This window comes from Schistocerca serialis, chromosome 8 (genome assembly GCF_023864345.2).
Source record: "Schistocerca serialis cubense isolate TAMUIC-IGC-003099 chromosome 8, iqSchSeri2.2, whole genome shotgun sequence".
NCBI lineage: Eukaryota > Metazoa > Arthropoda > Insecta > Orthoptera > Acrididae > Schistocerca > Schistocerca serialis.
In genome coordinates, this window is record NC_064645.1 from 61247236 (window position 1) to 61260606 (window position 13371).

Sequence of the window (13371 nt, forward strand, 5' to 3'; positions counted from 1 at the left end):
CTTAACCACATTCAGATGCTCCTGAAAATCTGGGGTTGTGGGCTTTTAATAGGTATTATTATACTTATAGAATTTAAAACTAGAAACGTTAAGCATGTCCAATACATAACTGATGCATGAATCGTTGACATCCTTACTGTTACACTAGTTTCCAATTGCTGCAAGAACGAATCTCTTCGTCTCTGTTATCTATTGCATGTGCCTCACGTTTTTCGTTTTAAGTCTTACAAATGTTTTTGTAGCTAATATAATTTCGAAATCACAAATTTTCAAGACTATGTGTGTTGGATTAGGAATCAGTACTGCCCCAGAATAATAATTTGTACTTTTTAATCTGATTTAAAAACCTACTGTATAAAAATTCATTCTTATTCAAATAAATGATCTTTACCTCCGTACATCGTCTATGTCTTAAATAACCCTTGTCGTCGTTGGCAGGTCAGGTAATGGAGGAGTGCTTTTAGAATCCTTTTAGAAAATTGTTTCTTAAGGGGAGGTTTACTATCTTTCGCCCGAAAAAACCATATTCTCTGAGATTTTTTTTCGGGATGTATTACAGATATCAAAGTCAAATTAGCTCAAAAAGTTTATTTACATTTTCTCTACAAACTGCAATTTTTTCGTTAGGAAATGTCGAAGAGCAAAGGCGGAAGTGCGGTCGGTACGAAACAAAATTTCGATGTAGACCTCCACGCTTGATATGTCAGCCGGCTCGTATGAGATCAAAACTGAGTTGACGTTAGTGAAGTATAAGATTCTTTAGGAGCTGTACCTCGCTGAAGTTATTTGGACCATAAGAAACAAAATGGTGGCCACTTGAAGAAAATAGGGTTTTTTTCATCGATTTTGCGACTTCGTAGGCCAAGTAAAAATATTTATAGTTGATGGATCGGAATAAAAGAGGTACAGCCTAGACAATTTAGTTAGCTTGGTCGGAAACAAAGAATCATGCCAATCGGTTTAGTAGATTTGAAGTTACAATACCGCGCGATAACAAAAATTCATTTCTAGAAAAATGCATTTGAAGTTTTGACTACATATAAATTCAATATTATGCAACTTACGTTCAATCTGCTATTCCAGGTCCATAAACTAGTCCTTCCTCTTCCTCACAGAGGTCGTTCTGCTCGATATGGACCATCCTGCGCTGCTCCAGAGCCGCTCGTACGGCCGGTGACAAGCCATTTTCGGCCGCTTGAATCCGGTGGTCGTCGGAATGCTTGGCGAACTGCGTCGAATAGAGTCCTAGGGTGACGTCCGTCGCTGTCATGGTCTTCAGAATTGCTGAATACCCTTCGTTGAAGCTGCTCACTGCCAGGGAAGTCGCAATCTCCACAGTCTTCGAAACAGAACGCAAATTCTTGGGGGCTAACTTCCAAACTCACGTTCAAACTTTCATTTGAATTTTGTGTGTTTCCTCCCAAGCACCAGCACAATAACTCGTCCTCTGAAAGGGCCTCGTAGAACGGATGAATCACTTTTTGAACTTCTTTGGAAAGCGGCTGGTCGTGTTGATATTCGTCCAGATGTCCGGAGCCTCTGCAATGCGCCACTTGCACCAACTAGTTTCCCCAGCCGGACAATTTTGGTGTTGTGGGTGGTCATCCGGCGTACCCTTGTGGAAATACGTTGCCCAAATTGCCTTCTTCATCTGTTCCATCGAAATGGAATGCCGTCGGATTGCCAAGCCGTAGTACGCCGTAAACTCCTTGATCACTTTATCATTTTTAATCATGGGCAAGCACATTGAACAATTTTTCGCGGCTACAAAGACGAAATCCCCCAAAAAATCTGGTGCGTGATAAAGGCTGATTTCAGGCAGGTGCATTTTTTGTTCAACCGCGAAAAACAAACATTTCCGCTCCGTACTTGGAAAAACCGTTTCAGGGGTGGATTCTAAACACTTTTATGGATCCAAAAATGCAATTTTAAAAAAATCGATTTTTTTAACCAAAACAAGGTAAACCTCCTCTTAAACGTTACGTGAGGTCTCTTTATGTGTATACATAGTAGTCAACCGTGAGTGACGCGTGTACTTCTAAAGGAGGCACGCTGTCGCTTCTAAACACACTTGAGCTCCTGTCATTTGAAGTGAGTTGTGCTTCTAACGACAGCATATATGCAGTTTTTTAATTATAATCACACTGGTGTAAGACTTACATTATGTCCACTGTATGTCCCATTGTAACAAATGCACTTTGCACCCAGCAATATATTAATTTCTTTGCAAGTTACCAGTATTATTGCGGTATTAGGGCTTTGTTTGTGAATTAGTAACTGGCATGTTTCGCATGGAGTGAGATTCAGTTTACAAGGGTGTAGTCAGTAATAGTAGAGGAGCGAACCTTCCCCCTCCCTCTCTCCCCCTCCCCCAACCCGCCAATCACTTATTCTTCCTGGGAAAAAAATCTTCGCAGACAGGCGTCTCATGCTGCTCCACCAAAACACAGACGTATCAGTTCGATATCAGTTTGAAGAAAGGCAGATCATGTAATGGATAGTGAATAGTAGTCGCTAGTCGATAAATCTAACAACTGATTCGTCATTCGCCAGTAAATTAAATGAAATCTCCCTCTCCCCGCCGCCCCCTACCGCATACCCTCCTCACTAAAGCATAGATCCTGGAATAGTTACTGCCAGCTTACGCATAATGAATATTTTTCATCATTCCCCAAATGCAAGGGTAAAGCCTGATTCTAATTCAGCACCACTAAAAACAAATGATCGTATTACGCTGTTTCTGTCGATATTAATAGCTTAAAAAAGACCTTCATTCAAAATAATTGAGTTGCTTAACACCATAGGTTTAAAAGCCAGCATATTTCTGACCTGTTGCGAACACCGTATTAGTCCTGTAATGTGACATGCAGTATTTGTACCCGAATTAACCAAGCAATCATTATCCTCAGATCGGTTTCAAGGCTTCAGCATGTTGGTGAATTTCTCTCACGAAGCCAGGCAGTGGTGCACCAATAGTTTAGAATGAAATATGAACCAGGTTTCTGTATTTACAATTATTAGGTATGTCAAAAAGCCGATATTGGACTTCATGATGCCCTGTTGTAGCCTATGACCACCGCGTGTAGACACATTGTTTGACTGTAGGTAGCAGGAAGAACAGTACAGCAATGCAAAACGAATTGTGCAGATGCTGAACCACGGTCAATCGGGACTTTGACGTCCCACAAAGTTGCTGACCAGCAACATTCGAAAACCTTGGATATAAATTACATGACTTCCGGGAGCTCACTGTTCAAATGGCTCTGAGCACTATGGCACTTAATTTCTGAGGTCATCAATCCCCTAGAACTTCGAACAACTTAAACCTAACTAACCTAAGGACATCACACACATCCATGCTCGAGGCAGGATTCCAACCTGCGACCGTAGCGGACGCGCAGTTCCCGACTGTAGCACCTAGAACCGCTCGGCCACTCCGGCCGGCGACTCACTGTTAAAGCAGCTCCCCTGTTAAAAATGTCATGCTTTCTCTTTTCTGGATACCTGAAATAAATTGAAAGCATTAACTAGTCATATGAAAACTGCTTTGTTTAAATCGTCTCATTATGATAAATAAGTATAATATTATATTAAAAAACTCTGAGCTCAGCTTTCTTACCTTCTCTTTACTTCAGTCGATTCCATTTTCCCCACAAGGTATGCATTTTGACCATTAAAATCAGCCAAATCCCAAAATGCATCAAAAGTGCAGGCCTTATCTTCAGTTTTTTCGAAACATTTCTTTGAACAAAGCATGATTTTCACATGGATTCCGCCTCCATTTTTTATGGGTTGTATCTGATACAAAAACTCTTCCTTCATTTCTTCTGTTTTTGCTTTTGGTTTGAGACCAAGTTTTGACATTTCCATTTCTCTCCCTGTTTTTAGGAAATTTAGAAGGAGTCACTTCACTTTCTCTGGTTTTTGGAGTAACCTACACAAGAAAATCAACGTGCCATATTTCACAGAATGAGAAACACAAGCCACAAAAAAGTAATATGGCTATTCAAGTCTCTATTTAAAAAATATTAACTTTAATTACTAAATATTTTTGCTTCAGTCTATATATTCACATATGCAATACAATTTAAGTCTGATATTTCTGCTCAGTATTATTTTACTGCATCTGGATAAAGGTTATACATATTTTTGAAGAAAAGTTACAGGTCGTTTAAGGTTATTTTCAAATAAGTAAGTAAGAATATACTATAACTGTTCACATTCTGAATCTGATCCAGGAGTTTCACAATTACATGAACTTGCACTATCAGAAACATCAGTTGAAGCATAAGTAATGTTTCAATCTTCATTTTCTTTAGATGGAAGCAAAACTATCTCCTTAACTCATGCCATTTTGTAGTGGCTTGTGATTATATTTCTAGAATTTATACGAGTGATATGTTATAGCAGACAATAACACTGATTTATAATTACCTCTTTGGCCAACAGATGCCACCATAAGATATGTAGACAGAGACATATGTTGGTTAAAAACATAACCACTGACAAAACTCTAAATTGTTTGGAATGTGACTTCTGACTGTCTCTGGCACAACCCTTCAATTAGAAAATTTTGCAAAAATTGAAAAGTTCCTGTAGTGGTAGGTACACATATTTCTTGTCTGAGTAACTTATGGTTGCTTCCCATGATACTCACAATATATGAACCAGCATCCAATAGTATGGGGCACAGGTCTTTGTTTCTCATTGTTTGTAATAAATCTTCTGAGAACAGTGAAATCTCACTTGTAGAGCCTATATAAATATACACTTCCCTTCTGAAAATTTTCCCATCTAATATGGATTTTGGCAGAATTCCTTCTGTTTCCTCCTCCTCATCAAACAACCACTCTCACATACGTATCTTATGTGTAAAAGCAATGAACTTTTCTACACATGGACATATGTCTGTATTGTCATGCCATGGATCCTGGCTCCTGTCCCACGACGGTCCACATTTTCCATTATCATTGCAGGACAATTCCTTTGATTACCTTGTTACTTGACACAGATCCATTTATAAGCATTGTATTACCCATGCAGTTGTTGACTGAGTTTGGTACAAACACTTCTTTTTCCTGTCTTTTGAATTACTTTCATTATGATGGTTATGAACATGGCAGTTTCTCTTTCCTTTGCAGATTGTTTGGGAAAATGCTTACCCACAGTGTTGTCATCTGAGAAAGGTTTCTTCCTGGACATTCTCACTGTCTTCTTTATTCACAGTATGTAGACCTTCAATGAAGGTCAGCAAATCACTTGAGGTTGTCCATCCTCTATATCAAATTTCCTTTCTTACATAGTGTGTACAAATTCTCTCACAATAGTGATTCCTCTAATGGGTTATCTAAATGTTCTGGGTGAGTTATGTGCCACTCAATGTATTTCTTCTGTTGCTAGACTCAACCTTCTCTTGTACTTTATTTTCAGTTAGTTCCTGTAGATGTGGGCCCAAATTAGTCCAAGTGTTCTGGTAATTAATTACTTTACCAAATTCTCTACTTTATTCCAACACCTCTACTCAGCTTCGTGTATCTGGTATTTGAGTACATGTACTTTTGAATTCATGAGTTGAAAACTTCTCTGTTTGTTTCATCTTATGGTTTAGATTTTTAAACTGTACTTTAAACTCCTCCTGTAATAAGATCCACTGTTTTTCTACTTCAGTTTGTATCTCGTTTGGTAGGTTTAATAATGTCACTTTCATATTTGAAATTTTATCATTTACTTCCTCTTTTGAAGAAGAGACCAGGAGGATAAAATCAGAGAGATTAGAGCCAACATAGAGGCATACTGAAAATCCTTGTTTCCACAAACAAGGATTACCTTGTTACCTCCGCCCGTATCAGACCTACTAACCACCAGCAATACCTCCACTACAACAGTTGCCACCTGTTCCATACCAAGAAGTCCCTCCCATGGAGCCTAGCCACACAAGGTTGTTGCATCTGAAGAGACAAGTGGTCCCACTCGAAATATACCAAGGGTCTCACTGAATCCTTCACAGGCTGTAATTATACTCCAAAACTTGTTCAAAAACAAATCTCCCATGCCTTATCTCTGGAATAGAAGGGAGAACCGATAGAGGTACTGAAGGTACCACACCGTCAGGTGGTTTGCGGAGTATGGATGTAGATGTAGATGTAGAACATGCAGCTCAAAATAAATCGCAACATGTATTCGTGTACTGGCATGACATTACAGATTGACACTTCTTATATATAATTTTTAATTGTTATGGTGTTGAAATTATTGGCCGTACTTTGGCTCCATGACTTCGAAGGCACTAACAAACCGTGATGCAAAGCGTAAGCAGCCCTCCACAGCCAGTGGGGATCCCCACTCCCGACTGCACATTGTCAGTGTTCTAAACTGATGTCTTTTACACCACATCTACACATATGGCAAGTGTGTAGTGGAATGTTCCACACCTAACAACTACCTAAACTGCATTTCTTGTTTCCATGAGCATCTTTTGTTGGGCTGAGTGTTAGAAGTTCAACAAATTATTCTACAGAATAGACACCTCACACAGTACTGAAACAGAAACCACAACAGAGTTGTACATACCAAGCAAAATTTATAGCACCCTCAACATTGCAATTAAGAAATATGCTAAAATTTTGTCCATAATTACTCGCACAGCTCAGCACACTCTGCTGCCAAAATGTAATTCGACAGGAAAATCATGTGGGACTGGGTTGAGACTCAAATGGCTATTCCTGTTAAACCCTTTATTCGACACAAAATCTCAAGCATTAAAAAATCAAACAATGGAAAATCTGGGATGGAAAGTAACAATATTATGAAAAAGTAAGTTGCTACTCACCACATAGCAGAGATGCTGAGTCACAGATAGGCACAACTAAAAGAGTGTCACAAATGAAGCTTTAGGCCAGTAGGTCTCACACACACATACACACACACTCACACACACACACACACACTCAATTATGCAAACGCAACTCACACATACACAACTGCAGTCGCAGGCAACTGAAACCACACTGCGAGCAACAGCACCAGTGCGTGATGGGAGTGTCAACTGCATGGAAGTAATGAGGGGGCTGGGGCAGGGAGGGGGAGGGTTAGTATGGTGGAGGTGGCAGACAGTGAAGTGCTGCAGGTTAGACAGTGGGCAGACATTGGGTTGGGGGGGGGGCAGTAGAGGGAAAAGAGAGAAGTAAAAAGACTGGGTGTGATGGTGGTATAAGGGCTGAGTACTGCTGGAATGGGAACAGAGAAAGAACTGGATGGGTGAGGACAGTGACTAATGAATATTGAGGCCAGGAGGATTACAGGAATGTAGCACGTATCACAAGGTATGTTCCCACCTGCACAATTCAGGAAAGCTGGTGTTGGCGGGAAGGATCCATATGGCACAGGCTGTGAAGCAGTCAATGAAATGTAGGATGTCATGTTTTGTAGGGTGCTCAGCAACAGGGTGGTCCACCTGTTATATCAGTACCTCCGCCCATATCAGACCTACTAACCACCAGCAATACCTCCACTACAACAGTTGCCACCTGTTCCATACCAAGAAGTCCCTCCCATGCAGCCTAGCCACACAAGGTTGTTGCATCTGTAGAGACAAGTGGTCCCACTCGAAATATACCAAGGGTCTCACTGAATCCTTCACAGGCTGTAATTATACTCCAAAACTTGTTCAAAAACAAATCTCCCATGCCTTATCTCTCCAGCCTCCCACCACCTCCCAAAATCCCATTGTCTGGCCACAGAGGAATGTTCCCCTCATAACTCAGTACCACCCAGGGCTGGAGCAACTGAATTACATTCTCTGCCAGGGTTTTGACTACCTCTCACGGTGTTCTGAAATGAGAAATGTCCTGCCCACTATCCTTCCCACCACTCCCACAGTGATATTCTGCCATCTACTGAACCTAGACAATATATTCATCTATCCCTACACAACCTCTGCTTCCAACCCCTTACCTGAAGGCTCATACCCCTGAAATAGGCCTAGATGCTAGACCTGTCCCATACACTCTCCCACCACTGCCTGCTCCAGTCCGGTCACAAACATCACCTATCTCATCAAAGGCAGTGCTATCTGTAAAATCAGTCATGTGATCTACAAGCTAAGCTGCAACCACTGCGCTGCAGTCTATGTGGACATGACAACCAACAAGCTGTCTGTCTGCATGAATGGTCACCGAAAAACTGTAGCCAAGAAACAAACAATTGGGTGACCCTGTTACTGAGCACACTGCCAAACATGATATCCATCATTTCTGTGACTGATTTACAGCCTGTGCCATATGGATCCTTCCCACCAACACCAGATTTTCCGAATTGTGCAGATGGAAACTTTCCCTGCAATACATCCTACATTCTCATAACCCCTCCTGGCCTCAACCTTCGTTAGTCACTGTCCTCACCCATCCAGCTCTCTCCCTGTTCCCATTCCAGCAATACATAGATCTCATTCCACCATTGCACCCAGTCTTTTTACTTCTCTCCTTTTCCACTACCGCTCCACACCTCCCCACCTTTTTCCCTGGTCACCATCTAACCTGCAGCACTTCACTCTCTGTCACTCCTAATCTACTATCCCTTCCCATCCCTACCCTAGCCTCCTCATTATCCCCACCCAGTTTCCACTCCCGTCATGCACTGGTACAGCTTGCAGTTTGGTTTCATTTGCCGGAGACTACTCTCGTGTGTGTGAGTTGTGTTAACTTGTGTATGTGTGTGTGTGTGTGTGTGTGTGTGTGTGTGTGTGTGTGTGTGTGTGTGACCTACTGCCCTAAAGCTTTATTTGTGACACTCTATAAGTTGTGCCTATCTGTGACTCAGCATTCCACTCATTCCACTATATGGTGAGTAGCAACTTTCCTTTTCATAATATTGCTACAAGCATCAAAAAAGGAACTCCAATCATTTCAGGGTTGTGTGCTCACGGTTTGTGTCAAGTCCTTTAACACTAATTAATTTAACATGCACGTTTGAACACATTTAGCCTTAATGGTCATCAACTGATCAATAATAAACAAAATAGAAAAACTCTGAATCAGTTTGATAAATCACAAAGAATGTAATTTGGACTCAGCATCTATTTAAAATAAAATAAAATTGTACTGCAACATGGGCATCCATAAGGGAGGGAGGGAAAGGGGCACATTCTCCATCCTGGACTCAGGGTTACAGACTTTTTATTCATGGCAGAATTCTCACAAATTTCCAGCAGTCCAGTAAACTGCAGATTAAACATAGCTGACCATGTCTTTTTTTTTTCAGTTCACTAGAAATTAGACCAATTCGTTGGTGTTACTGCAATTTTGGCACTTGTCTTCAGTTAAGATAGATATGGTCCTTTACGCAGTCATGCTGAAATAAAGTCTCAGTCTTTCTCTGTTGCTTGTTCATTCAGTTCACCCAGTATTTATGGAACTGCATGGAACTGCAGAAAGGAGTTGCTCTAACATCTTGACACATGAATTCCATCACTAATTCCCAAAACATAAATGTGCCATTTTCCCATTCACAATCTCCAGAAATACACCCCCTCCTGTTCACAATTCCCATAAATGCACTCCCTCTCCTTGATACACAACAGAATCACAATTGTAATTTACCATATGTTTATCAAAAAAGAAAATATGATGGCTGCTGATTCTGCATTCAGTTTTATATGACGGAGCCACTATAGTACACATGGGAGAATATGGCAATGTTATATGCTAAATGTGTAAATCTGTTCATAATTCCAAACACATCAGTTTGAAAGAGGGTATTTCTGTGATATAACAGAGGGATAAAAGCATGAAATTTCTATGTCAAAAAAAGTGCCCTACAGGACTGGAACCTTCTCAACAGAGCACCAAATTCAGTCACAGAGCTGCACAATAATGTAGTGAACTGGAAAGACAAGGATTACATTGGTGCAATCTGATTCTAAGGGATAATTTGAGGATGGTTTTAGATGCTTGCTCAGTTTCATCTACTCCTATATTGGTCATGGGCTACATTTTACCAAACCACCTCAACAAAATGTGGCTTTCAAATAGCATTTTGTTGATGTACAGCTATACCAGTCATGATTCAACAATAAAACATAGAAAACATGAAAACATTAATGCAAAAAGAGGTGAAGTTATACTAGCAAATAAAGTGTCCTAGTTGGTATCTAAGCTGACTAATACTTTCCTAAAGTTTATTCGCCATTGATCTACTTTGAGGAGTGGTAATGAAGTATGTTTGTTGATATTCAGCAGTATTTTCACAATCCTTTGACATTTTTTCCAATCCCAGATTTTTATTTTTCAGTTTCAACATAACATTATGTAAATTTTGTTCTAGATTTACTTCATAAGCTGTTGGATACCCTGGATTTTCATCATATGAGGACATTATTTCATATAGTAGAGTGAAAAAGGTGGCATCCATATTCATATTAACTTTATAAAAACGTGTACTTTGCATGGAACATTGAAATATGCTTGCCATTTAGACACCATATGTACTTGAAAATACTAAGTGGATAACTATCAAACTTATCTTGTCAAATTTAGTTCTTAGGGCATGGCATATTTCAAAGCAACTGACCCAGTTACATAAAAACTTGCAAGTTTTGAATCTTGTCCCCCTCTTAGAAAGATTCCTGTGGATGCCCATGTACCATGATGCAATCACTAGACTTATTACTCAAATAATGTTCCACCAACCACAGTTGCAGCACATCTATTAAAATATAACTAACTTTTTAAGTCATGTTCTAGCTACTATTACAAATCAGAATGATTAAAATGATAATCCACTCCAGTCATTACATACAAAAACCCTTGACTAACCAACTGTTATTTGGTCATTTATGAGAAAAAACGATCATTTATGGCATCCAGACAATAAAGTCATCCAAGGGCCCAAGCATTTAGCCTCCTAGGGTTCACTGTCATGAGGTTGTCTTCTCTCACCCATCATCCTCACATGGGCCAGGATGAAAATCCACCACACAGATCAGTGCACATCCGAAAAGCCTGTTTCTCTAAGCGCACTCCTAGAGGTGAGCTCTATCAGTGCCATCTTACGGCCACACAACACAACATGCACATGTTGCATCAGTGCAGCATTTAAATTGCTGTGGATCTTTGGTGTGTTGTTATGGCACAAATTACACTGACCCATAAGCCTTCAGTGTGGGCCATGATAGAGGTTTGGTCAAATCTGATAAGGTGACTCAACATGCTCAGATAAAGCAGATTTTTTTCAGAGTAAAGAAGGTGATAAAACCTCTGATTCTCCTTCCTTAGTGTGTAGTTCTTACAGTGTGCACTGTTTGTCCATTCTGTGACTCAGAGTTGAGGAGGATCAGCTGCATGCTGAAAAGACCAAAATCAAATCTGTCTTCATGCCACTAACAAAAATCTGACAATTACTGAGACCAGTTGAAGAAACAGAATGTCTCAGAACAGCTGTTGTGTATGAGATACCTTGTAAATGTGACCAGTCTTATGTCAGATAAGTGATGCACAGTATAGAACAATGTATGATGGAGAATAAGAGGTTTTATCGCCTATGCTATCCCAAAAAATCTCCTTTAGCTGGGCTGATTCTAGAATTTGATGAAACTTCTGTCATGTTTCACACTGATAGCTTTTGGTACAGTGTAATAACGGAAGCCACCAAAATAAAAATCAGAGGTAACACCCTTAATAAAGATGGCAGCCTTCAACTCAGTACAGTATGGGACCCAGCAGTCACGAGGTTCAAGCAGGTGCACTGAAAGCGAGTCTATGTGTACCCATATATGACAGTGCCATGAGGACCCATGAAGTCACAACCAACAGCTAGAGTACATAAGGGTGTACCAGTAGCCCATCAGCAGTCATTGCACCTGACAACGGCCAAGGAGTTCTTTCTCAAAAGCTCATGGCATTTTAACCACTTGAAGTGGCTGGAAGCGAGAGAACATTTCGTTGATTATAGGGACTGTCAGATTATAGAAGTAATTGCTATCATCATCTGTCAATTGTGAGTGTTTATTGCAGTTCCATACCTTATGAGAGTCTATGCAGCCACACTCACATGAATTGGAAAGGTATTTTGTTTATTCTTTTCAGGTAGGATAAACAAACAATAGAAAATCACGTTGTGTGACTGACCAGTTCACCTGCCTACCAGCACCATAGAGACAGCCTTGATGGTGAAGCAGACACAGATCAGGATGTCTTTCCATTGATTTCAGAATCTTGTAGTGGCCGCACTATGATGGATAATGATGATGATGATGATGATGATTTTTGGCTGAGGATATTTCACAGCAAAGTCATCAGTGCCCTGTCACTGCTGCCCTTTATTGAAAGAGGTGATAGGTACTACCCATTATCAGAAAGGTGTTCAAGCTTGGAATTTATTGTTGCAAATTCTTGATTATCTGGAAATGACTGCTAGATGGCACAATAGAAATGTGACATTACTGTTGTTTAAAAATTTATGAATTAAATTATGAAAACAATGCACAGCTCAGAAATTGGCTGTGTAGTTTCTTTATAGCTAGCAGTTGAAGAACCCAAGTGAAAAACTAAAGATTTTATGTGAAGCTTTTCATTGGAAGACATTTTTTCCAATTTTCAGAAGAAACTAGATGAGTAGCAGTCCCTGACATCAGTTGTTAGTACAACTTTTGGTAAATAACCTTCTGCAAAGAACATTTACAATAGCTTTACAGAGTTTGGTGTCATCATACTTCCATCAGCAATGACTTTCATGAAGATTCAACTAAATTGGCTGTTGTTTGTAGAAACATTGATGCTATGTGCATCACAATGGAATGGGATCAACACATCTCTTATCATTGGGTAGCGGCATTCTTACCCCACATCAAGGGCTTTAGTACTTTCAGTTATACATAAATTTTTAGCTTTAACTACTGAGGATCAACAGTGTCTACTAAGGGCAATTCAGATATGGTAAAAATCCCATAGAGTGCAGATGGGTTGGATGAACTGGAAAAGGCTGTCATGTTCATTGTGCTGTAGAACAATAAATCAGAAGACTAAAGTATGCTGTGTAGATCAGTAGTCAGTTATGCAATGCTCATGAAGCAGAGAAATGGGCACCAACTAAGGCACATTGCACAGCAATAGATGTGGTTGAAATGAGAATGTTAAGATGAACTTGTGGCATCTCTAGAGCCAATAGTATCACAGATGAGAGAATAAGAGGCAGCTGCTCAAGATAACACAAAAGGTTCAAGACAGAAGACTGTAATCGTATGGATACACCACGAGAAGGGATGACAACTATGTTGGCAAGAGGTTGGTGGAAATAGTAGTAGAAGGTGACAAAGGAGAGGAAGCCCAAGAAGAAGATGGATGGACTGTGTACAGAGGACTTTAGGGAGAAACAGCT

General features: G+C 40.1%; 1 protein-coding gene across 1 annotated transcript in view; it reads right to left on the reverse strand.

The window, feature by feature from the left end:
- The window catches only part of LOC126416819 (uncharacterized), a 63858-nt gene that overhangs the window by 16305 nt on the left and 34182 nt on the right, over nucleotides 1-13371 (reverse strand). Inside the window, exons 3-4 of the mRNA XM_050084703.1 lie at nucleotides 3620-3878; nucleotides 3453-3504 (exon numbers count right to left, since the gene is read on the reverse strand). Coding sequence (XP_049940660.1) covers nucleotides 3453-3504; nucleotides 3620-3878 — 311 coding nt within the window. The remainder of the gene's footprint in view (nucleotides 1-3452; nucleotides 3505-3619; nucleotides 3879-13371) is intronic.